Source organism: Vitis riparia, chromosome 18, assembly GCF_004353265.1.
Source record: "Vitis riparia cultivar Riparia Gloire de Montpellier isolate 1030 chromosome 18, EGFV_Vit.rip_1.0, whole genome shotgun sequence".
In the NCBI taxonomy this organism is placed as follows: domain Eukaryota; kingdom Viridiplantae; phylum Streptophyta; class Magnoliopsida; order Vitales; family Vitaceae; genus Vitis; species Vitis riparia.
In genome coordinates this window covers 10,944,717-10,971,737 of record NC_048448.1, presented here as the reverse complement: position 1 = coordinate 10,971,737, position 27,021 = coordinate 10,944,717, and the positions used below count along the sequence as shown (strand labels likewise).

General features: G+C 37.4%; 2 protein-coding genes across 3 annotated transcripts; both read right to left on the bottom strand.

The window, feature by feature from the left end:
• Positions 1–887: 887 nt before the first annotated feature.
• Positions 888–22,921, bottom strand: LOC117906614 (7-methyl-GTP pyrophosphatase). 2 transcript variants are annotated; one of them, XM_034819715.1, is made up of 10 exons: positions 22,793–22,921; positions 19,592–19,663; positions 19,436–19,510; positions 12,217–12,300; positions 10,728–10,808; positions 8,615–8,684; positions 8,408–8,499; positions 1,620–1,661; positions 1,431–1,511; positions 888–1,173 (listed from the first exon to the last, which is right to left on the bottom strand). In XM_034819715.1, exons 1-10 carry the CDS (start codon positions 22,817–22,819, stop codon positions 1,102–1,104), a joined length of 696 nt encoding a protein of 231 aa, XP_034675606.1. In that variant the 5' UTR covers positions 22,820–22,921; the 3' UTR covers positions 888–1,101. The 2 variants fall into 2 exon arrangements, with proteins under 2 accessions (XP_034675606.1, XP_034675607.1); XM_034819716.1 differs by lacking the exon at positions 10,728–10,808.
• Positions 22,922–23,866: 945 nt separating this feature from the next.
• Positions 23,867–24,754, bottom strand: LOC117906615 (protein RADIALIS-like 3). The gene is made up of 2 exons (XM_034819717.1): positions 24,442–24,754; positions 23,867–24,243 (listed from the first exon to the last, which is right to left on the bottom strand). The coding sequence occupies exons 1-2, from the start codon at positions 24,702–24,704 to the stop codon at positions 24,222–24,224; spliced, it is 285 nt and encodes a 94-aa protein (XP_034675608.1). The 5' UTR covers positions 24,705–24,754; the 3' UTR covers positions 23,867–24,221.
• Between the last annotated feature and the right edge of the window lie 2,267 nt (positions 24,755–27,021).

Sequence of the window (27,021 nt, the reverse complement as noted above, 5' to 3'; positions counted from 1 at the left end):
ATATCTCCATCTAGATACATTTCAAAATATTCACCAAATTATTCCTTCTCTACTATATCAGCATCCATGTGTGTGTATGATTATTTTTATTTAATTATTTATTTATTTTTGTATCAAAACTACAATGGGTGTCACCAATTGTGGTTTTACGTATAAAACTAAAACCATAGTTATTAATTATGATTTTGAATGAAGCCAAAAAAAAATAAAATAAAAAACCAAGTAGACATTGATGTGATAAAAAAATACTAGCTTGATGAATATTTTGAAAACATTTTCTAAAAATATTACTTTTGTGGCGAACTTTTGACAAATAGCTACACTTCTAGTCGGCTACTAGGTTCTCTTACAAGCTTGATAGAAAATTCTCATTTTTATAAATATGTCATGTATCTTTTGTTTCTGAAACAGCTTATGGTGCAAGGAACTCCTCCTTTATTTGCTATCATTTGCAATTGGTGATATGGGAATTTTTAAAATATTTAAATTGGCTTAAGTTAAAACTTATCCTAATTCAATTTTAATTATCATATTGGTTTTAAATAATTTCTAAATTAATTTCAAGTATTTGCTAAATTAATTTTATCAAATAATTAAACTGATCAGCAAATTATCATTAATTTTAAATAATCTCTAACTTAAAATTTAAATAATTAAAAAATAATAATTTTAATTAAATAAATTTTAAATCTCAATTTAATTTAGTTAATTCCAATTTTGTTCATTAATTTGAAAGTAAAAAAAATCAAAATTTAATTGTAAATTAATCACATTTATCTTTAAATCATAAATTCCTTTTTCCTTTTCACAAACAAACAAATATGAATTAGTCAGGAGTTTTGGGCCACAATAGCCTTTTTTTTTTTTTTTGCCCATAAGAGGAGTAATTTGACCCAAAACTCAAGTTTGGATTTAAAAATTGCAGTAGTTCATCTTTCAATGGAGGTTGAAATATCCTATTTCGTAGTCTCTTCTACTACTACTACTACTAATAATAATAATAGAGTATGAAGAGGCATGATCTGACAGACTAAAATAACATGAGGAAAACAATGTGTCCTGATCAGGTACATATCTTGCAGACGACACCAGCTAAGACAGCTAGAGGGCCTCCTTTATGAGTCTTTCCGTGAGCGCTTTGGGAAGTCCCATGACACTGTCCGTTGTTCCCACCTGCAGAGCAGTACAATTATGAACTTCCAATGGTCTCAGGCAATGGCAATCTATTGCAAGATCTATTGAAATGTGGCAATTAATATGAATATGCATCAGCAACTAAATTATATTGATTGGTATAATGATCCCCACTTGGTGCTCCAATGGAATATATACTTGTTTATTCTTGCATTATGCGTTCCAATAGATGTGCGAATATTATTTTAATGATTTTGCATTGCCATTCAGGATCAAGCAGAGATTAGAAAACCAACCACTTCCTTAATGAAGGGTAGTATCAAAGGGTGTTCTATTATTAGTCCACCAGCAACGTACAGCACAGTACCCTCCTCTATCTGAACAAGGAAACAATAAAAAGGAAAAGAATACACAATAACTGTCAGCTTATCAAGCAACAAAGGAATAATGAATGAAATGGAAAATAAAACTTATTTTTTCTTTACCAGTTTGTCAATCATCTCATCTGGAATCTCATGGAAATAAATCTGCAGGGCAACACCACGGAAGAATCAGTTTTACAATAAATGGACAATTAGATAAAACCGTATACATTATGTAATCCTCAAGTCAAATGAATAGCCTTTCAACTGAAAGACTAACTTGCAAGCATGACTGCAAAACAATCTTCCACATCCAGATACAAATCTGAGCTATAGTATATATTATAGCTTCAATAATACCATAGATCAGCTTGTTATAATAAGCAAACCATATATCAGCTTGTTATAATAAGCAATGTCATTCCAAATCAATGCCTCTGTGTGTAAAGAGAATGGTGAGACTGTGGATCGTTAGATGCCCCATCGCTTGGTTGGTGGGAACCTCTGGGCCCCTTACCTTTCTCCATGTCCATTGAAATGTTCTAAAATCCTTGAAGCTGACAGTTAGCTGGCATAATAAGTTTGTGGACAGATGATAATGGAAAATTTGGCAGGCAATTCCATAGTTTCCATAATGTGAGAATTGTAACTGTGGAAAGATGAGAGAAGTTTTGAGGATGTCAAAAGTATTGGGTTGGAAGCTTATAGAGCTTGTTTAGCCCTCATATCCATCGTTGTAAGTAGATTATTATCACCATTTACACTATTTTTTACCAGTCCAGGAACTGAGATATTAACCTCTGTTGTGGGGGTAAGTTTTGGTTCTAGGTTACTTTTTTTTCTGATGAGAAACAATATGACTTACGAAAGAAAAGAGAAAAAATTCAACAGGAATAGTAACTCTAGCATTTCATAGTTTTAGTCCAGTATTTTATCAAGTTTCTACTTTAGGTAGTGGTTTACTTCTTATTAAGTTTCTATTTCTTTTATTTTTGTTCTGTTTGGAAAAGCTCCATTTCCTTTTACTTATAAATAATATTCCTTTCTTATATTTTTTGGCTTTCTTGTAAGGAAATATAAGGAATTAGGAAAATTGTCTTAGCAAGGAAAAGAGTCCATAAGAATCCATACAAAGAACAAGAATTTTGATAAAAGTTTCATTATTTATCATGCTTCCTTCTAAGAGAGTGATTGTCTTCTTCATCAGTGTAATTGCTTAGGAAACCTAAGTTTGATTACCTAAGAACCTTGGTATCATTGCCAAGGATTGATCTTTTCTTTCCTTCCCTGCAACCCCAACCTTTATTTTTTTATTTTTTTTTGTTCTTCTTTGATTTCTCATATCATTATACAAAAAAGGAGAAACTTTAAAATCATTTACTTCACCTGTACTTTGGTTGCCCCATTCCCCCCCACTCCTCTTAATGTTATCAACACTATTTATTAGCAAAGAACAGTTGACTATTTTAGGTTGGTACACGTGACATGCATATGATGAAATAAAAACAATCCCATGGTTTCCACTTAAGAGATCTTCCCCACCATAATTTTCTAAAGATTTAAATTCCTGACTAGGAAGTAGTATATAGTAATGGAGTTATGAATATTAAAAATTGAAGTTGACTTTCTTTCCTGGGCACTGCACACCATAATTTTCCAAAGATTTAAATTCCTGACATAGGAAGTAGTACATAATAATGGAGGTTATGTTTTATGAAAGCCGCTGAGGGTTGTGGGCTTTCTCTTTTGTCTCTCAGTAAGGGTTTGGATCTGGACTTACCAGTGAGTCCTTCCATTGACAAGAATACGAACCCAGTCTCTTCTTTATTTTATGAAATATAAGTATGTTTTTATGAAAGCCATTGAGGGTTGTGGGCTTTCTCTTTTGTCTCTCAGTAAGGGTTTGGGTCTGGACTTACCAGTGAGTCCTCCTTTCGTTGACAAGAATACGAACCCAGTCTCGTGTGATAATGAGGTTGAATCAAGAAAGGGCTGCCCATTGACAAACTTGGTGGGCGGGAAAGATGAGGAGCCCGACGGGAACTGCGCCTATGTGGCTTTAAGAAGTTCATCTCCTTCAATGAGTTCTTGGGTTTGCCTATTGAGAAGGAAGTTGACTCCCTATTGAGAAGCCATTTACTATAACTGCAAAAGAGATGGAGGATAAACAACCTCTCATACAAGTCCATCTAGAATTGAACCCCTTCATTTCAAGTACATGGTCTAAAAACCCCAATCCACGTGGTCATGAGTCTTTTCAAAATCAATCTTGAAAACTACCCCTTCCACCCAGATCATCTTTTTTCATCCACTATCTCATTGGCTATCTGCACGACATCTAATATTTGTCTTCTCTAAACAAAAGCTCCCTGTATGATATGGATAGTTTCATTCAGACCATCTTGTAACTGCGCTGATAAGACTTTGGCTATGACCTTATACAAACAAGTGACCAAGCTGAAAGAACTAAAATCAGATATCCTTTTGGTCTGACTCTTTTTGGGCATTAAGGCAATGAAGGTAGCATTCGTGCTCTGATTAACTACCTCACTTCTATGTAACTCTGAGAACACCCTCATTAGATCCTCCAAAATCACATCCCCACACTCTTGGAACACAACAACAGTGAAACCATTAGGGCCAGGGGCTTTATCCTTATCTATCTGAAAAATGGCTTGACGAATCTCTTCCTCAATAAAGGCACATTCCAACCTGGAAGCATTCTTTACTGAAATGGGTGACCAATCTAAACCTTCTAACCTCCAAGATTCTCCAGGGGGACTTGCATATGGATGATTACTATTTTTATCTTCAACTATTTGATTTATTTTATGGAAAAGAAACTATACAATAATTATTTATTTTATTTTATAAGTTTATGTAGAAATTTAGAGATTTCGTATATGGTATAGATGGGTTTGAAAGGATATATTGGAAATCATATTTACATTCAAATTTACGTGAGCCTTGTTCGATTGTTTTTAAAACAATTCTTTTTTTTTTTTTTTTTGATAGGAAACGATAACGGAATATATTGATAAAAAGAAGATACAATTAGAAGGATGAGAAATCCTCCCACCAAAGAAAAACAAGACTACAAGTAATCAAATATAAGAAATACAACGAGAAAAAGACTAACGGCCTATTTACACACCGCTAACCAATCAAGTTGTAACACGTTAAGAGGTGTCCCCTTAAAAACCTTAGAACAAAAAGCCCATAGAGAAGCCAAAAAACGAATAGAATCCCAAAGATAACCTGAATTCCTTGCTTTATCCTCAAAAATCCTTGCATTCCTTTCCCGCCACACCACCCACATTAAAACAATTCTTAGAAAACAATTCTTAAAAATGGTTTTTATGAACAAAATTCTATCTAAGAACTCAAATATGAAACCATTCTCTCATATTATTTTCCATGAAGGTATTGTATATAGTGAAAAATTTCCACAATATTCTCCATTTTTCCAATTGTTGCTTAGAACATTAAAAAAAACAACTAAAAACATCTTAAACTTGTTCTAAAAAATAGCATGTTTTTAAAACAAATTATGAAAAATTATTTTCTATTCAATTTTGTCAAACATATTTTCTAAGTTAGAAAACTATTTTCAAGAACAATTATCTAACAAACCCTTAATTTCTATTCTCACATAAAACAAATACTAAAATGGGAATGGAAAAGAATTTTATGATTTTATCATTTTGATTCCTAACTTTTTCCATTCTAGTAATGATTAACATATTTCCATAACTCTATTCTGCAAATCAAAGTGGCCATGAAAACACGGTTAGCCACTTCAGCATTAGAAAGCATCAGATTAGCAACAAGCTAGGTGGTGCCATCATATACTTTCATAAGATAAGATATCCGACACACCTGTGGGAAATCATATGATTGAGTGCACACAAAAGGTCTTTCAGTTTTTCCTTTTCATAAAACATTGATGTCATTTTTTGTTAGGCAAATAGAGTATATGTATTAATACCACCTAAATAAATGACACAACAAAGTACACATGATATATATAATTGGCGCAAAAAAAAAAAAAGGCTTGAAGAGGAGAGAGTAACAAAAAACAAACCCCAACTCCTTAGAGCCAAGCCAATCAACAAAACCCATCATTGTCAAAGAATAATCATTTATGTACGCTCTAACTCATTCTAAAAAAGCACTCATAAAAGAAGCTTTAAGTGTATGTTCCAACTGTTCTAAGTCTTTAAAAGACCTCTTGTTTCTTTTCTTCCACGGCGTCTAAAAAAGACATATTGGGGTGCTCTTGCAAGCTTTTTTTTTTTTTCGTTTCTTTCTCACGAAAGATCCAAGCTAACTCAAGAGATTTTCTCTTACTTGTATCACCTAAGCCACACCAAACAAAGAGAAAACCAATTGCCACATAATGCATGCTTCAGGGCAATGGAGTAGCAAATGACCCACCCGTTGCACATATAACATTTATTTAGCATTACCCATCTCCTCCTTTTAAGCTAATCAATTGTTAAAATCTATTCCCATGTTGCTTCCCATGCAAAGAATCCCACCTACACAGGTACTCGGGGATTCCAAATGATGTTTGTAGGAAAAGGCCCTCTTCTTTCTTGAACTAAGGAGTCGTAGAAGGATTTAAATGAAAACTTGCCAGAGTTGGATTCCATCCACCCCATTCTGCCATCCTCCTAATTTGTGATTGAACTCTTCTATAGATTCTATACAAAGGTTGTCACTCCTTCAATCTCTTAATCATGTTGTCTTGAGAGGTGAGGACTCCATCAACCTCCCTCCCAACCTTGCTTCCACATTTATATTTCCCATGAATCTTTGTCGCTAGCTAGCTATAGAAAGTAATGTTAGGAAGGACTATTCTAAATATAAGTCTCCACACCATCCATCTGTCTAAAATTTGAGTCTTCTTCCATTGCCAACTATGACATGATTTATCCATAAAGGACTTTCATCCATTTCTAATAGCCTTCTGCACACTCACCCCATAACCATCCCTCACACCCTTTGAGCATCATCCCCTGACTTCTTCCCTAAACTTTTGTGCTAGAACACCTTTACATAGGGATTCTCTCTTAGTAGTGAATCTTCAACTCCACTTGCCAAGGAGAGCCTTGTTTAGAGTATAGAAATTTCTAATGTATGGACTAATTAACTAGATGAGGTGTTTCATTGATGCAGCCCGCCCCCAGCAAAAGTTTCTTAGAATTTGTTTGAATTTTAAACTCACTTCTTTTCAGATGACAAACAACAAACATGAAGTAAATTGGTAAGCTGGACATGTATTTTAACCAAGTCTCCCTCATTTGGAAAGATATTGTCTCTTCCATATGCCCCTTTTGACACACTTTGCATCATCCTTCTCCACTCTCCCACCAAAACATTGCCTCCCATCCCTTTCATCCCTAAACTTTAAATCTCTGATACTTTACTTTGTAGCTACCACTGTCATCCATGGGCAGGATCGCCCCACCATAGCTGAATGGTGATAACGGGTCACTCAACTACAATGCAAAATCTCAAGCACCTTCTCCAATTGAATCTAACAAAAATCTTTGCCCATTGCAGGTGGTGTATCCTTGTTCACCGCCACAACTCCCCCACAAGTGTCACTCAACCTTTTAAAAATCTCATTTCCCCACAAATACAATGGTAACCCCACTGCTCTTGCCCAAGCTTCTCTGGCAAATATTCCTTTCTTGAAACATCCAGCTTCTAGCTGCACCAATCCAATTGCAATCTCTTTCCTGTAAAAATTTTGTTACCCGTATGCCACACCCTTTCAGTTTCAATGATGCTTTCAAACTCAAAGATGAGGGAACCTCCCAGCAAGGCCAAATGGAGGTTTCCTTTCAGCCACCAATTGTATCAAGCCCAACTTCTCACAGGACCTAAGTTGGGCACCTGGTCTGTAAAAGCTCCCCATCTACCCATAAGGCAAATTTCAAGGTTTCCAAATTTTTCTTAAGCTCCTCCATGCAAAACTAAATACAAACCACGTCACTCACCTCCTTCTGACCTATGTTCACCACCTCTGCATATGAAACTCCCTTATTTTTTTTAAGAGTAAATAAAGAGTGTATTAAAAAAGCGTCAAAAAAGCATTTCGAAGTATACATGGAGTATACAACGGGCGCCTAAAGCACCTTCAAAAAACAAAGAAAAACACAAAAAAAAGCACCCCTCAACTAGACCTCATCCAATCCACAAAATCTACAACCGAAGAGGGGCCATGAGCTACAAAAAAATTGGGCCATGGCCAAAGATTACACAAAAAAAAAAAAGGACTCCCTTATGAGAGACTCCATTGTCATTCTCCCTAACTGCTGAACAGCCACTAGGGGCGCCTCCATGTGCTTGTGTAGTGGAACAACTTCAATACTCCTCAATTTGTTGGCTTGAGTCTTCCATCCTCTTGGGAAGCCCCTGCCTTGTGGGAAAACTAAAGAAAAACTTTTCTTCTCTACTGATAACACTGAACATAGAAAGAATCTACCTACCATGTTGCTGCAAAGTTCCAGTTTATAATTCCTTCCTCCTTTCCAAATCATCCTAAAGGGCTAAAGGGCTTTTGGGTTTTTCCCTCACAGCAAGCTTCCACACCCTCCAGCAACAAAGCAAGGTCCCTCTAGCCAAAACTTATCCAAGAGGAAAACATCCCCTCTCCACAACCTTTCCTACTGCCTTTTCTTCAACCAGCTCTATTGAAATCTAAAAAGCATTTCAATTCAATGCCAAACCAGCATCTTCCTCCATCCATGGAGGATTCACTGAAGAAAGACATGCACCTTAATAACTTGTTACAAGCCTCTATGTCATGTAACTTGGTAAGCAGTTAAGATGGTTCAAAATCTTTGCTCCTCTAGCTAATCATTGATTTAAAGAAGAGAACATAAGAGAAAGGATAGTACCTCCACTTTATCCCACCCTCCTTTTCTGAATCCTGTCTTAAGGTTTGTAATGATAACAGATCCCACTGTTGCAGCGTGTCCACCAGAGTAATCTGCAACCACAAACCAGAACCACAAAAACAGGAAAACAGCAAGGAATTTATTTATTTATTTATTTCTGAAAGATGATGAGACAGAATGATATGGAGCATAAAAAATCTGGCAAACCTTTGATGAATTGGCGGGCTTCTTCCTTGCTGGATGGTTTTTCCCTGACCATACCTTCATAGACCACCACCTCGATGCATTTAAGTTCAAAAGTCAGATACAACAGGTAAACTTCACTCCTCACAAGAATAAGTGAAGATGCCAAACAATATCTATAAAAATGTCCCATCACCTATTTATGCTTGAGGATACAAAAATGTGTGAAATGTCATAGATACCTAGGCATTGAAATCATAGCCCTACATCCCAGCACTGACTCAAAGCATTTGCAATAATAATAACAATATCAAATTTATGCTTGATTCCTAACAATATCTACAAAAATGTCCCATCACTCATCTATCTTTGAGGATACAAAATGCATGAAATGTCATAGATTTAATAATCATCATCATCATCATCATCATCATCATCATTATGATGATTATCAGCAACAACAAGGATGATGACAACAACATTAATAATAATGGAAGTTGTATCACTTAAGTTTTTGATAAAAAATGGATACTACGTTATTATAAGCAAGAAAGGAGGAACTTTCACAACTCATGCATGGAAAGACGGGATAGTGTACCACTTAAATTTTTTAACAAAAAATGAATCACTAAATGCAGGGGGACCACTTAAAATTTTCCCAAGTCATCTAGACAGTGAAGATTTATAGTGGTACATCAGGGGCAATAAATAGTCAGTATTTGGTCCTGGAAAATGTATAGGTGAAAGCAAAAACCCATAAAATTTAGGAAAAGGTTTTGTCAAAAGAATAAAACAAAATGTGGGAGACAGCTTGCTACATGTACACTAAATGCCATAGTGCTTCGTTCCAAATTTTAACTCCCATGCAAATGTCTATCATATGGCAATTTTGACAGATATGATACCAAACAAGTAATTCAAAAAGACAAAAAGGAAGTCTAAAAAGACTTATCCGCATACTTATACATATGAAACCAAAGCAGTTGGGCTATTAATAGTTCTTTAAACATTCAAAGTTTATTAGAACATGCTATGCATTCTCTTTCCTGTTGCATTCCCTCCGTTTCAAACTCTCTATTAGTGATTCCCATTACAATATAAAATATTAATAACATGTATCAAGAAAAAAAGATGAGTAAAACAGATATTGGAATTAGTTCTTATTTACTTTTTTTTTTTTTTTGTACATAAACCAAAAGAACTTTTACTTTCTCAAGAGTGTATCTTCTTACAAAGGGAAACCTTTTAACTGCCTCTCACAAACAGCAATATGTTAAATCAACCAGGGTTCTAGCCTATACAACATAAAATACTTAGGATAGGTGTCTTTTCATTGAGGCTAGAAAAAAAAAAACACTTTAGGTCTATACTAAGAGAAAGTTAGGCGGTTTCCACTTTCATAACTTTGGTCAAAATAAGACACAAAATAAAATTACAATATTCAGTAATTCTAGATTAGTTTGGAGTAGATATGGGTAGTTAAAAATCTGGAAATGAGGAATGGAGCAGATGCCCAAAAGTTGTAAGCCATAACACAATTGTGTAGTTGTTCATGTAAACACTTCATCGTTCTAAGGGGATATAAAGCTTGAGGCATGGTGAACTATATACACATGTACAGGTATGTAAACTTTTGTGACTGTTCAGGTGCATTGCTGGAAGATCTATGCATAAAAACATACCCCCTTCAACATTGACAATTAATGCATTTGTACATGACCATTCAGGTAGGGAAAGCTCCTGCAAACAAGCAGGAGAAAGTTCTGCTAAGGTTCTGCAAATGGAGCATGGAGAGCTCCTGATCTCCTAATTTTTTTTCTTTGATTTTCTCCTGCAAACAAGGAACTAAACCCAGCCATAGGAGAAAGACCTGCTATATCTTAACATTACATTTATTTCCTTGCTGTTTTACTAGCACAAATGCTGGGACACAACAAAAAGCAGTAACCATTTCAAGACTTTCCACTTAATGAAAAGGAGATCACAAATCCATCTTTAGATGAGGCAGCATTTAAAAAAGAGACAAACTGGTTATCAATAAAACAGACCACTTTTGCTAACTCATACACCTAAAGATATCTAAGAAGGGAATTGACTAAAAGTAGGAATATGCAACTAAAAAGGAATTAATCTATACTTGGTCAGATGTAATTAAAAGTGTTGGCTCAGCATCCATTTTGTAATGACCAACAGGGAGCTTCGGTAAGATGGCTTCTGCCTGAGAAGAAGTTTCCATCAGCTAATGTACCTAAGTAATAAAACAACAAAATTAAAAGAAACTATGAAAATGATTGTAGTGTATGAACAGGGGAGAAAAACAAATGCAGCTAACACCTCGAATAATATCTCTATGCATGCAACAGCTTGTTTGAAACTAATATTATGATAAGCTTATAAATGAAACCTTAAATCAATATGGTCTTTTGGCTTTCAGCAGATGCAACCCAACAAGTAAATACACCTAAACAACCAAGTGCTATATTCCAATTACTAGGCATTACTTCACAAATCCTTTTTGTTATTAAACTCTCAAGGATATATTCCAATTAAATCATTTACTGTACCGTCTTTTCACACCATGAGACACCATTTTTGTCACTTTCTCTTGTCCTTGCAGCACCTTCTACTTGAACCAAATCAGTCCTCATTTATGCATCCATGGTCTTGCACATTAGCAGACCTCGTGATACTCTCTCTTGCCTTTTCCAGGATGGGTATTAGAAACAGCTTCTTAGTACTCATTTCTTATACTGCCTTTTATTGTGTTGCTACTCATCCACTTCAATCATGCCCATCTTTTGGAGCATATTGTTTTTTGACTACCCAACAAGAAAATAAATATGGAAAACATATGTCTAAAATACCAAGAGAAATGAAATTTTAGTTGTGCATTCAATCTTTCAGGAATTAACAACAATAATTCAATTGATAAGGGGAGTCAATACATGCATCTGTGCACACCCAAACTTGGGAAACAAAACAATTGTTTTATTCTGAATCCCAGGTATATATATTTGTCCTACATGCATCTTTCAAGGTTATTTCCCAGGAGAAAGGAAATGGTGACCAATACTGGGTTAAATGGATTTGAGCTATACAACAATCCAGCCAACCATTTTACGCTTAAATTAATAGAAGAGACTGTACCCAAACTAATTAATGAAAGAGAAACAGTAGAGAATTTGATTGTTTAAAATTCATGGACTGTAGAATCCCTTGTGTTGGAACCTTAAAACATTTAAGGGCACATTTCATTCCATTTCTGGTAAGTCATCTCAAAAACCTGTTCCCAAGAAACAAAACCATGCCATTTTCAATCATTTAATTCTTAAACAGAATACAAAAAAAGAGACCAGGGGAAAAAAATTCATTTTAATGCTCCCAGAAAATGGATCATTTTCAGAAAAGAAAATTTAATTTTTTTTTTTTTCAAAGCACATGTTCGAACAAGTCTTTATCACCATTTTCCCCATTTTCCTTTGATTCCAAATTCCTGAGAAAATAACTAAACATGCCCAAGGATTTTCTTTAAACACCCATCATATCCTTGGTATGCAGATGGTTTTAAGTAGCAATAGACTCACTCTTTTAAAGATGGAGCATCAATAAAAGGGAACAAGACATACTGTGTCAGCAGCAACCAAAATTGTTGGTTTGGCATCCTTCTCCCGATTATCGATAGTTTGAAGCTTTGATATGATGGCATCTGCCTGAGATATAAATTACACTCGATTAATGTATAGGACTTAACCCAACCCTCTAGCCATGTCACAGACTGAAGGCATGCAGAGAAAACATGCAAATTACATGCAAGATGGGAAATATCTGAAAAAATAAAGCAAATCAGGATAGTACCTAAAATCCCTCTATACAAATGCTAAAAAGGCTAACCAGGTTTAAGCACTCAAAACTAATTGAGACATTTGATATGGAGGTAACAATGCATCACAAGAGGTTTCATATATTATATGGCTTCCACAAGATATAATTGGATATATAAACCTATGCACCTTTTTTTTTTTATCAGAAACGAAGAAGAATATATTAATATAAGAACAGATACAGGAGAGATAAAAGAAATAAAAGAAAGAGAAAAAACCAAGGGAAGGATGAGAGATCCTTCCTACACAAATTGAACAAAGGAGAAAACTCCCAACAATAAAACTCTAAAAACAAAGAGAAACCCCATCAATCTTCAAACTTTTAAAACGCAAACCGCAATCCAATTGAGTTGTAAAACATTTAGAGGAACTCCTCTAAAAGCTTCAGTACAAGAAGCCCATAGAGAAGAATAAAACCGAATCAAATCCCATACCATCTCTTCTGTTCTCCCTTTATCCTCAAAGATCCTATTGTTTCTCTCTTGCCACACCATCCAAATCAAAGTAAGGCAAGCAATTTGCCAAAGTGTCTTGCCTCTTAATAACCAACATGTCCTCAAGACTCCTTGGAGGGACCCAAACCAACCCTACTAGATTGAACAACCTGTGCTAGAGTCCAATGGTAACGGGACAATGAAGAAAAAGGTGGTCAATCGACTCTCCATTTCCTTTGCAAAGAATGCACCATTGAGGACAGAGGGCTTTGTAGGGTTTTCTCAATTGCAACTTGTCATTGGTGTTTACCTTCCCATGTGCTACTAACCAAGCGAGAACCTTAACCTTTGAAAGGACTTTTGAACTCCATAAGAACTTGGCCGGAAGGAACAATATAGGATTTGAGACTTTTGACAAGGCCAAGAAAAAAGATTTCACTGAAAACAATCCCGACGAAGACAAAGACCACGCTCTTGAATCTGATGAAGAAGGAGAGAAAAACACAGAACTAAGGGAGGACATTAATCTCTGAAAGAAATCAATTTCTGAATCCGTAAGATTGCGGCGAAAGTTAAAATTCCAAGACAATGGAAAGGAATTGCCAAGGACATTTGAGACAATGAGGTTTTTCACAGAAATAACTCTGTAAAGATCAGCAAATTGAGAACACAAAGTTTGATTACCCCACCAAAGATCTTCCCAGAAACAAATTCTCTCCCCATTGCCCACCACTAAGCGGACAAAAGGGGAAAACTCTTGGAAAACTTGAGCAATAGCCTTCCAAGGACATCTGTGTGACCATCTAACCACCATGTTTGCGTCCCATCCATTAGGATGTGTCCCATATATACTCGCAATAACCTTATGCCAAAGACCACTCCTTTCTCTAGGGAACCTCCAAAGTCATTTCCCTAAGAGAGCCATATCTCTCATAGAAGTCTTCCCAAAGCCCAAACCTCCCAACTCCTTTGGTCTACTAACAACCTCCCATCTGATAAGATGATCTTTCTTCTCTTCCCCCACCCAAACCAAAGAAAATCCCTTTGCATCTTCTCAATCTTTGAAGCTATTGATACTGGGATTTTAAAGAGGGAGAGGAAGTAGCTAGGGATGAGAGACGGACAAGACTGAATTAAAGTAATCCTCCCTCCCAAAGACAAAAAGGCTTTTTCCAACCATCCAGCCTTCTCGAAATTCTCTCAACCACCGGATCCCAAAAGCCTATTGTCTTTGGGTTCCCTCCCAAAGGAAGGCCTAAATAAGACAAAGGTCACTCTGACACTCTGCAATCCAAAACCGATGTCAAACTAGACAACAACTCCTGCCTAGTGTTAATACCTGAAATGGTGTTTTTTTCTAAGTTAATTTTTAAACCAGATACTTGCCCAAAAACCAAAAGGATAATCTTGAGGTTTTGAAAATGTTTCATAGAGGCTTTAGAGAAAAAGATGGTGTCATCAACAAACTGTAACAAAGACACTCTAGTCCTATCCCTCCCCACAAAGAAACCCTCAGTTATCCCAGTTTCCTCTGCTCTGATCATCGACCTACTTAGAACATCTGCCACTAGAGTAAAAAGGAAAGGAGAAAGGGGGTCTCCTTGTCTCAAACCTCTAGAGGCCTTAACCCAACCCTTTGCGTTCCCATTAACTAGGATTGCAAAACTTGATGAAGACAAACCACCCCTTATCCAAGATCTCCATTTCTGGCTGAACCCCTTCCTTTGTAGCACATGATTTAAAAAGCCCCAATCCACATGATCATAGGCCTTCTCAAAATCGATTTTGAAGACTACCCCTGACCTTCTTTTCTCATCCACCACTTCATTGGCTATCAACATAGCATCCAAAATGTGTCTCCCTTCCACAAAGGCTCCTTGAGAGCCAAAGATTGTTTCATGAAGAACTTTGCGTAAACGCCTTGATAAGACCTTAACAATTATCTTATATAAACTTGTAACCAAGCTAATAGGTTTATAATCTGAGATTTTAAAAGTTTGGCATTTCTTAGGCACCATAGCAATGAATGTCGCATTTGTACTTTGATTTATTCCCCCTTAGTGTGGAACTCAAGAAACACCCTCATAAAATCCTCTTTTATCACATCCCAACACTCTTGATAAACTGCTATAGTAAAGCCATCAGGGCCAGAGGCCTTTTCCTTATTCAATTGGAAAACTGCCATTCGAACCTCCTCTTTAGAAAACGGTCTATCCAGCCAAACTGCACTCTCTCCAGAAATTGGGGCCCAATCAATTCTTTCAATCCTCCAAGAATCACCTTCAGGTTTGGAATAGAGTTTCCCAAAGAAATTTACAATCTCCTCAGAAATAACCTCTATGTTACTTAAAGTCTCCCCCCTCTCAGAAATCAGAGACTTAATGAACTTCCTGCTTCTTCTTCCAGTGGCCACTCTGTGGAAGAACTTAGAGTTGCAATCCTCTTTTTTAATCCACTTAACCCTAGATTTTTGTCTCCATTGAACCTCTTCCTTTAATAACAAATCCTCTAGTTCCTTCCTTCTTAAGGTCCTTTCCGATACCAGATCAAGATTTAAATTCCCTTCTTGTTCAATTAGATCAATTTTGCCTAAGTTCGAAAGAATGTGCTTTTTCCTCTCTCTTAAATCTCCAAAGGCCACTATATTCCACTCTTTCAACTTTGATTTAACAAACTTTAATTTCCTCATGAACTTGTGACCTTTCCAACTTTCAACCGTACACTCTTGCCACCAATCTCTAAACTTCTCTTTAAACTCAGGATGGAGCAACCACATATTCTCAAACCTAAAAGAAGTCGGCCCCCATTTTAAAGGATTGGTTTCCAAACAAATTGGGCTATGATCAGAGGTCCATCTAGGAAGGGCCTCTTGAAAACTTTGAGAGAAAAAAGAATCTCACTCAAAAGAAAACAAAAACCTATCCAATCTCTTGCAAATAGGATCCACTTGCATGTTTGACCATGTAAAAGCTGCATTCCTTATAAAGGGATCCAACAAACCACTCTCCCTTATAAACTCATCAAAACACCTCATGTTGACTGTTAACCTAGAATCACACATCTTCTCAGATATCCTCCTAATAACATTAAAATCCCCTCCTACACACCACCTTGGGAAAGTCAGACCATACAAGTCTTGAAGCTCCAACCAAAAGTCCTTCCTCCACAAAGGCTTATTCGGACCATACACTGAGGTTAACCAAAAAGACCCTTCCTCATCAGAGTTCAACTTTACAGTTACAGAGAAAGATCCTAACACCTTCTCTGTATACTTGAACTTAATTGAATCCCACAAAATCACAATCCCCCCCGAAGCCCCACAAGTAGGAAGAGCAGCCCACTCCAAACTTCTGCCTTTCCAAACACTGCTCACAAACCTCCTGTCCCAAATTACTCTCTTTGTTTCCTAAAGCATCACAACATCTGGATTTTGAGTACTTAAAAACCTTCTTACAGTCCTTCTTTTCTTCCTGCAACCTAATCCTCTTGTATTCCAACTTAAGATCTTCATGTAAACAAAAACAACCCGACACAATCAGCAACAAAATCTAATCCTCTCCTCAGGTTCCAGAGTCATTTTTCCTCTTTCTTCTGAAATAAACCCTATCCGCAGAGAGAGTACTCTTGTTCTCTACTTCCACACCTTTTCCATTATCTCTGACGATTCTAATCCTCAACCTCTCCAAAACTGACTGAACCTTGACCATCTTCCTAGGCGTGAGTCCCTCAACCTGAAAACCTTCCAACGGGAGGGTGGAAGGTTCTGGCTCTGGGGACGAAGCCTTGCCTGAGACACAATGCTCCTCTGGGTTACTGAGTGTTTCCCTAAGAAAAGGCCGGTCTTTAAATTTTCGGTTAGAGGTTTCTAGGGGAAACGCCACACCTTCAGAACAGGACGCACCACCATGACGACTGAGATCCACAACAGGAGAAATAAAAAAGGAACCACGTTGAAAGGCAAAGCTTGACTCCAACGGAAACGAAGAAAAAGGCTGGCAACGAGAAGGATGAACAAAAGAAACAAAGGAGTCGAGAAGAAATTTTGGCTCAAAAGCCCCAACCAAAGGAAGACCCTGCTCGGATAAAGCTGAGAAAGGACGACGCACCTTATTTACCAAATTGCATCGCGAAATCCCCTCGTCTCCCTCTGTCTCGCAGGTAAAATCTTTGGATGTTTCTGAACCAGGAGAAAGATCGCTCTTACTGGAGAGAGATTTGCCCCGAAAAGTGTCTCGATTTGCCTCCGATGAGCCACCCCTTTCTAGGTTACGCTTCGGGGCAGAAGACACCTCCTTTAATCTCAGCGGCCAACTTCTTGCTTTGCGCCTTCTAAAGACTGATGTCACGGACTTAGTCGTTTACTAAGCTCGTGCAACACTTAGACAAGCCAAGACGCTTGATCTTGCTAAGTCAGCCTTGTTCTCCAATGCTTAGCTTACTAGGCTAAGATACTCGCGACACAAAAGCTTAAGAAGCTTGGTAGGCAACTCCTTAAAGAATAGAAGCTCTTTATTACTCAAAGAAGCCTTTACAAGTGCTTGGAAGCTCACTTGCTTGGTTAGGAAGTGATTTGGGTGGTACCTTGGCCAAATGAGGGTCTCACCTATTTATAGGCACCAATGGAACTATCTAGAACATTGGAGGGTTCCTTACAAATCAAGAATATTCTAGAACATCCTACCCTATTCTATGTACAACCCCATGTACAAGAATATACAAGAGATTCCTAGAAGTCTCTAGAAAGCCTTGGACTCCTCCCATGCCTTCCTCCATAGTGTAGAGATGTGTGGACATCTCTAGACATTTCTAGAACCTTCCACACTTTTCTCATCAATGGCTTAGTGTAGATGGCTCCAAGAGTCTCCAGAAGCTTCCCTCCTCCTATATAAGCTCATGGGGAGGGTCATTTGAAGCATCCTGTGACACCGAGGAGCCTTTTAGCTTTGACGACTCTTGAGAATGATCTGTCGACATTATCTCCTCTGCAGAGGACCCTGGGCGTAGGAGCTTTGAAGACAAAGGCACTGCTGGGCCACCATTAGAAGAACCTTCGTGGACTGGACCCACTAGGGGCCCAAAACCCTTCGCCCCAAATTGGGCCCAATTAGAACGGGCTTTAAAAGAAGTGTCTGGTTTTGTTGGCCCGACATTGCTTCCCGCCGTTGGGCCCAACATACTCCTTCCCTTTCCTTTCTCCACTTTGGACGATTTTGAATCTTGCGAACGAGAATGGGAACAATGACGAGGCCTCCAGCTGTGGCACTCATTGTCCCTAGCAGTAGCTCGTAGCCCCTCAGCGATCTGTGGCTTCTGAAGAACGCAACCTCCCGCTGAACTCAACTCGTCCTTGCTGCGATTTGACTCAGGCCTGAGAAAGTCTTCTCCGTCATCTTCTTTGATGACTGTAACTGCAACCGTGAATGACCAATCTCCATCTTCTACCTCTAGTAGCGCTGGAAGCACGACATTTGGAAGCATCTCCACCCACAATTTTACCTTCGACAAGTCAACAAGCTTCAGCGATTCCCTCGCCACCTTCGTTACCTTCCCCCACTTCTGCAAAATGTATCTCAGTTGCACCTCATCCCACAGATGAAAGGGAAGGCCTCTTAGTTCCAACCACCCCCGTCTAAATTTTCCATTAATATCTGAGTTCTCTTTTGGCGACCATCTCCTCAGAGCAATAACCTCTCCTCTCACTGTTAAGCTCCCTTGATCTTGAATCCATTGAGCTCTCCTTGCAGAATCCACAAAAAAGCATCCCTTGTAAGCAGAAATAGGGGTTACAGACATCATTCCTTTCATACCCATCCTTCTCGCTATAGCTTTTCCTACATCACACCAGTCTTGTATTTTTCCTTTGCTTTCACAAACTACAACTCTTGCCCATTTTCCAACTGGCATCAATGCACCGTTCCTAGGTCCTTTCTCTGCAACCACATCAGCATAGGACCGCTCTCCTCTGTACATTCCCTTGCTCACTTGAGGCTCTTTTAGCTTCTCCTTCGAGGCTCTTTCAACTTGAACATACCAGTATTGGACTGAAACAATCGCCTTCATAAGGTTTTCCCACCCATAGCCTTTAACACCCTCAGGAACAACTAGAACTAAAGGTTTTCTCTTTGCAACGATTTCTGTAATTTTTATATATCTCCCTCTGCTATTAAAACAAATCTCCATCAGATGAGTCCTAGTCTTGCCCCTCATCTTTCGAATGAAACCCCTGGCAGCCTCCAAATCCACAGCTTTCTTCAAATGCTCCAACAACCAACCCAACTCCTCCTCTCCAAAACCTCGACTTCTCTCTGTTATTGAAATCCACGTTCCCCCATTGAAGCCTTCAAACTTTACCTGGAAAGCCTTTCTCTCCACTTCAAAAAACTGATTTCGAAACATCTTTGAGTTATAACCTATGCACTTTTCTCTAGCATGAAAATTTGCATATCTTCCGAGTAACAAGAAAACTACATTCTAGAGCTGGAATCTCAATACAATTGAAACATAAATAGATATCCATGGGAAGGGCCTACCTTTGCCTCTGCAATAGCCATTACCAACTCCTCAGGCTTTTCTTTTCGGATGCCTTTTTCATCTATGTCTGCAGTCTAAAAAAAAAATTTGGAGTTAAACTTTATGGTTCAACAGAATCAACACAATACACTGCCTAAGACAGGTAGGAAAATTACCATAACTGTGAATTCATATCCCATCTCAGCTAGTATTTTTCTGCGCGCAACTGAGGCTGATCCTAATATTATCTGCACCACAAGAAGAGGACAGCATAAAATATCATATCCAACACTTTGCACCTCTTACTTAGTACTATGCATGCCCAAACAATAATTTCATCTCCACTTCAAGTTCAAATTGAAATTAATTTGTAAGAGTTCAAATATAAACCCAAATAAAAAGCAAACAACGTTTCAGATGTCTTAATTATGTACACCCTTGCATTAGGAAAGCAACTTTAATGAAGATAAAAGAACTGCTTTGCCTTAATCCCTTTTGATAAATGTACAAATCAAACATGAATGCTACATTTCCAGACTATGCTCCTGTATATAAAAATGAAAATAAGAATTTTAAGTCTTAGAGTAACATCTTTTGAGAAGCATGAAATATTTACAATATGGGTGAAGTTTAAAAGGGGTCATTGGAGTAAACTCTTTATTTAAGAAAACAAGTTTTCATCACAGCCTTCTAAAACAACTAGATTAGTCCATGCAAAAGCACTCCAACAGCCATGAAAAAAGCCATTCTTCCTTGATGATGATTTCAAACTTTGATCACCCATATGTGACAAAGTTTTAAAACATGTTACATATTTGTTGCTACACAGCTTAATTAATGTCAAAGCACATGATAACCAATCAACAATCCAAACCATATATAGTATTTGGAATCAATGGAACAACAACCATCTCACAAGATGCAGAGTATAATGTCCCAGTTTGTCATCCTTCCAACTGTCTCAAATTACATGAAGTGGTACAGGCAGTCTTGCATTAGTATGTGCAAAGCCACACAATTATAGTTGACACATCTCTCCAAATTACATGAGTCATGTTTGGTCATTCAGGCTGCCATCATTTGGAGATTTTAGATTGGGTCTAGACCTGTCAAACTAAGGACGTTTCACTCTTCCAATGACATGTATAGGAGTGTGCTCTTGGTCACAAAGACCCCCCAAATAAGTAAATGATGGAAGGTTGTCTACAGTTGTCCCTCCTTCATAAACTAATTACAAGCATACATGAGGAGGAAGATTAAGAGGAGAGTGTTGTCATACTGATCAAAAAAAAAAAAAAGAGGAGAGTGTTGTCATGGATCCTTTTTTTTAAATTGTGATTGAACAGCTATGCACTTGATCCTATATTATGAATACATAGTAAATGACTATTTGGCAAATTTTCATTCCTTTTTTATTAAGACTATTTGGTTCACATCTTCACCAAATTTATTAAGATTATAAATTCAAGAATGACGCAATCCAATGGGCACATAGATGGAAACTGAACAATAAAAAATCACTGAAAACTAAAAGAAGAGGTAAGCGAAAGAAGGCTATAGATCATGGTAGGCATAATCATAGAACCCATTTATTGCAGGGAAGTATAGGGAGGAAGAGGGGGATTGATGCTCTGGAGTTTCAAGGAAAGGTTATGGCGTAGGCCAATGGAAAGCTTTCAGGAACAATTGGAATGAGTTTAACAAAAGGATTGAATTTAGGATAGGAAACGGTAGGAGAGTGAGATTGTGGAAAGACAGGTGGTGTGGTAAGGATTACTTGGAGGAGACTTTCTTAGAGTTGTTCTCCATAGCCTCTGCTAAAGATGCCTGAGTAGACCAAACGTGGGAGCAGTTAGGGGAAGCTGGTTACTGGAACCTAATGTTCACACGACAAAATAATGATTGGGAGATAAGAGAGGCGGGAGCATTTTTTAGATTGTTGCAAGGGCACGCAATTAGAAGGGGTTTTTGAGGCTGTCATGGTTTGGCAGGTGTGAAAGGTAGGCATCTTTACTGTTAAATACTATTATTCATCCCTACCTAGCAATTTGCAGACTGAAGGTGTTCTCTTTAGGCACAATGTGAAACCCTTGGGTCCCAAGGAGGGTTAGCTTTTCTGATTGAGAAGCATTGTGAGGAAGAATTTTAACTCTGGATCAACTAAAAAGGAGAGGTTGATGTTTATCGAGTAGGTGTTATTTGTGTAAAGGAGAGGAGGAATCAACAAATCATACCCTCCTTCATTGCCCAAAGCAGTCATTCTTTGGCAGCTTATTTTTGCTCTATTTGGTGTTCAATGGGTGATGCCACCTTCAGTCAATGATGCCCTTCTTAGCTAGCATGAAACATTTGTAGGGAAGAAAAGGAAGAAGACATGGAGAGCAGCTCCTTTGTGCTTATTTTTAACCCTTTGGAATAAGAGAAATCAGAGCGCCTTTGACGATTCAGTCCTTTATGTATATGTTCTTGGATTGGGTTAGGTTGCATTTAGGTTTAACTTCTTGGCATTATTTGATTTTATTGTTTGGTTGGGTTGCAAATGAGACGAGGTTGTTGTTTTTTGTGTATCCCTCTTCGTTTTTGGCCTTGGTGCTTTGCCTACATCATGGATACTTCTGTGTGCTCTACATTAGGCACTTAATACAACTGCTTTTCCCTATTAAAATAAATAAAAACCACAGAACCTATTTAGCCATGAAGCCACACATGGGAGACTAGACTGAGTTAATAAGCACTAGGGTAGAAAACATCCAATCCAAATTCAAACTCTTTATATAGTCTTATTAAACCAGTTCCAGCCCATTACAACGGAGTCTTTTCCATAGAATTTAGCTTTTAGGCCCCATTAGACTATGCTTAAAATGAAACATTTATCCATGGACCATATCAATTGGGGATTAGGAGACAGGTTTGAAGGAAGGTGGTAGAAGATTGTAGAGATTTCAGTCTCCTAATAGCCCATCATACAGAGAAAGAGGAAATAGAAAATCAGAGGTGTCCTGATCATATCAAAATCCTCTGTTATTTTCTTATGATGAGATAAACGAAGAAGCTCCACTACTTCAATGCTCTGGTTGGGTTGATTGGTATTTTTGAACAACAAATAATAAAAAAATTTAAAAGAAGGAAGCGCATCAGTCACTTTGTTATTTTATCCGTTTTCTCATCATCCGAATGCCAGACATCATAGTGATTTGCCACCAAAAAGAAAAGTAGAAGATCATTGCTCGAACGAATCGAAACTTTTCATGAGAATATAACGATAATTATAGAAATCCTGATGATAGTCAGTTGCAAGTTTTCCCGGCAATCAAACACCTTATTCTTACAATTCAACAGGGGAAGGAAAGCAAGGATTTTCCGATTACCAAACATACCTTGAAGGAAGAAGCATTGGCATCCATCTTTCTCTACCGCCCAACAACAGAAGAATTGCAATAGCCAAAAGCAATACCCTAGATGGTCTTTTCCCGCTAGGGTTTCATTCACAAAAGGCCGTTACCCTCGTACCGTTACGGGGCTGTAAGTCATACGCAATGACTAAAGGCCGGGTCATGGCCCAGCTTTTAAATAGAATAACGGGCCCATTCTTCCCACGTCGTCTGAGAAAGCCGTGACTAATTTTAATTTTAAGTAAATTGTAAAACCACCCGTACTTTTAACCTGTTTTTAAAAGAGTGCTTTTTTTTGGAAATAGTTTTCTTTATAAAACGCTTCCTAAAATCAATATTAAATGAAATTTGAATTAAAAATAATTATATATTTATTAATTATGAAGAATTATTAAGAATATAATTTTAATATTGTTTATAACAATTTTTTTTAATATTTTCATAAATAAAATAAAAATAGATATAACATATCATTCGTTAATTTACCTCTTATACGTTACAACCCCGCACATCGAATATATGAATATTCTCATTTATTAAAAAAATAATATTAAACCAAATAAATAAATAAATAAACTTTTAGATGCATTATTCTCTTGAGAGTATTTTTGGCAATTTTTTATTTGTAAAGAAACCGAATGAGACCGAAGAATAGGATTCCTCAAAATGAGTGGATCCCATAACCTTTTAGTCAGTTGTTTTAAATTAGTCTTAGGGAATGAAAAGAAAGGAAATCACTCCTTGGATTTTGATTCATCTGGAATCGAATAAACATATCCTTGTTCTCAAGCTTTTCTTTCTCACATACTGGCATACTGCATACTTATGCTCAATTTGCATATACGGCTTGGACCTTATGAAATGATCTTAAACATACCACAGAATATGATTATTCTTTGTTTCTCAATTCACCATTGTTATAATCATGGCAAGGAATTTCCCGCCTGTTGCACACCTTGATCATGTTCAAATCTTGTTCACAGTTATGATCCCATGTGTTAAAATTCTAAACTGCACACTCTCCTTTCCAATTTAATCCAAGTGGAACAGCAGAAGCCATTAAAGCATAGCAAACGTACGATCTATTATAACAAGTAGATACATTTGTTTCTGCAAGATTCCATTACAATATGGTAGGAGGATAAAGGGATGAAGGACTTGCAGAACAAGGAGTGAGGACACATCCTACAGGAGAAGAAATAAAATTTATACATTACACTGTATGGGGGAGAAAAGGAGAGGGAAGGAGATAAACTTCTTGTTATTCTAGTACTCCATTACTTGCTTTGTAGCATGAAGCAGAGAAAAGGAGAGGGAAGGAGATTAACTTCTTGTTATTCTAGTACTCCATTACTTGCTTTGTAGCATGAAGCATAATGGATCCTTATTGCTGCTAATTCGTCATATTATCTGCTTAGAGCTTCAGATACTTCAACCTAGGAGAGGAGAAAAAACAGAATCAAAAGGAAGCCCTGAAAGGAAGAGGCATTCTGGTCAGCACTGGTATAGTTAAATATTCACAAAATGTAGCCTTAAAAAGGAAGGAAAATGGTTAAGAAGCAAACAATCAGGGTGAGAGGTGGTGACTGGTGATGTGAAAATGAAAATGAAAATGAAAGTGAAAGTGAAAGTACCTCTGTTCTTCATTGTTGAAGTTGTATCCTTTGTTGGAGGCTCCAGCTTTTCTGTAGTCAGGCAATGGGACTTGGCCAGACTCAATATGCTTGACATCCTCCACAAGCATCTCATAGTGCCTCTTCACCTCCTCCACAGTCTTCCCACCCACAGCCCTGGCCATGTTCTCCCAGCGGTCCGGGGTGTCCTTGTCATACATCACCAAAGCATTCTCGAACAGTTTGTTTTGCTTGGTAGTCCAACTATTTGAACTCGATCCCATTTCTGAATCTGCACACAGATTGTAGGTGGGGGGCGCAGTAGCAAGGATAGGAAGATTGAATTGTATGGGCAAACACACTTGCCTGCAACTGCATTTTATAGGGGAGAAAAAAGAGAGAAAGGTGGTGATTGGTGGTGTGGGTGGTCGGTGGGGTAGCTTTTCTTGTTGGTCTGTTGCTTTCCTTGCAGACTTGCAAATCAGCCCCTGCTTTCTAAAATCCCACGTGTTATCTTACAATTTCCAGTTAATTTTGATTTATGATTTATTGTAAACCTTAAATTAAATTTAAGGTTGGGGGCGCTGCATCCAATTCTATCGTACTCCCCTTTACAGATGGAAAAGTTGAGATTTCCAGTTTAGAATTTTGTTGCCTTTGCTAGAAACCCCATTCCCAAATTTCCCATTTTCATTCCCCAGTCCCCACCCGTCCCCTAAAATCAAAAGGGTCTATGCAGCCTAGCCTCTGTAGGTCTGCCTAATTATATGTATGTATAGAATGATTTATATTTTTTTATTCCAATGGAATAGGGCAGGGCTTTGTCTCTGGAGCAAAGCAATTAGGGACAGACTGCAGTAACAGTATAAAGATTAGATACTTGGAAGAGAAAGAAAAACGGAAAAGGAAAAACGAGAGTGAAGAGAAGAGGCGTGAGGTGGGGTCCGAGGCTCAAAAACAGCGAACAAACAATCCAGCAGCTGTACGCAAGATACGGTTCACGGGCGTACCATGTTCACACGCAGTGGCGTTGAGCTGTTTAGTAGGAAAGCAAAAACAAAAGGGTACTTGAAAAACACCTTTCCATGGCAGATTGCCTCTCCTTTTTTTTTACTGTCAGTCTCGAAACAACTTCTCACCCTCTCACCAACAACATTCCAAAATACATTCAGCTGTTTGGATAAGCCCGTACCATGGTACCCACTTGCTTTTCCCACCGAGAATAAGCCAAAAGGTAACATTTTTCTTCTTTTTTCTCCCTTTTTCTCCAATTGGATCTTCATAATGGCGGTTTATGGATGTTTTGGTTATTTTTTCTGCAACATTTTCTATTCCTCTTATTTTGTTCATTGATGTATTTATCTTTGTTTCTTTGTTTGTTGTGGATTGTTGAACATAAAATGTTTAGTGCGCTTGTTTCATCACGTTGGGGTGGGGTTTCTTGCTTTTTGGGGTTTGATAAAAGTAATTGAATTATTTTTGTTTTTGCTCAATTTTCAGAGTTCCCAAACAGAGTCGGTGGTGAGTTTTTTACTTGTCTAGGAAATAATTCCAAATTCCCAAAAATTGGTGAGTATGATTTGGCTGCCATATGTACTTGGAATTTTAAAGGAAGGACGAATCTTGACCTGCAACTCCATTGGTTCAATGATAAAAATTATGCAATAATGCAAGCTATGATAATTATGCAAAATGCACTACCAAGCTCTTGGTATCAGGTTTATAAACAAATGGCATGCATTCAATTATAGGGTTTAGTAATGGGCAATGTATTACTATGTGATTTAGAGTCCGTTTGGCAATGACTTTGGAAAACATTTTTAATCTTTTTTAACACTTTAAATTTTTTATCATTTAAGTGTTAGAAATGCTAAAAACATTTTTTAGAATTACTCTCAAATTCACTCTTAGTTGGTTTAACAAGATGTGTACAATGATTAGGCAGTAATGAAAATTGTAATTTGTATTATTATGCGATCTTTGGGCTTATTTATCCAACACAAGTTCGGCATGTTTGATAGCGCATATTGAAAACAATTTATAACAACTCAACTTTATATATATTATCTTGATAGATATGTTGGGCTTATTCCTGAATAGCTTAATACTTTGAGTTGATTTGTAGTGTAAATATGGTAAGGAGCCGACCTCTGCCTGTAGCTTTTATCATTTTAAGTAAGCTAAAGCTCGACAGGATCTATGCTAGCTTTAAATGATGGAACTCTATTATAAAATGTGAAGTATGAGGAGTAACTATTTAACAGAATGTTTTGCTGAACCAGAGAAGTGAGAGCTGTGGGTCCAATCCTTTTGGCCTAGAATAGGATTTGAGTTTGGTCCAATCATCTTTCAAGGTTTTTAGTCAAGATAAACATCATCTGATCTGGTTTCTGTCATAAGATTTGTTCCTATATAATTCATGTGTTATAATTTGTTGTTGGGCTAGGAGGCGTTCAATTCATATTGAATGCACGAGTTAGCACTTTTGGACGGTCATGGAAGTTACTTATTGACTCTGGGAAAAATTAAACTTAGGCTGCTCTCAAGGTGATTTTTCATTTCTTAATATCACTAGAGATAAAAGAAATTGTCATGCATTCA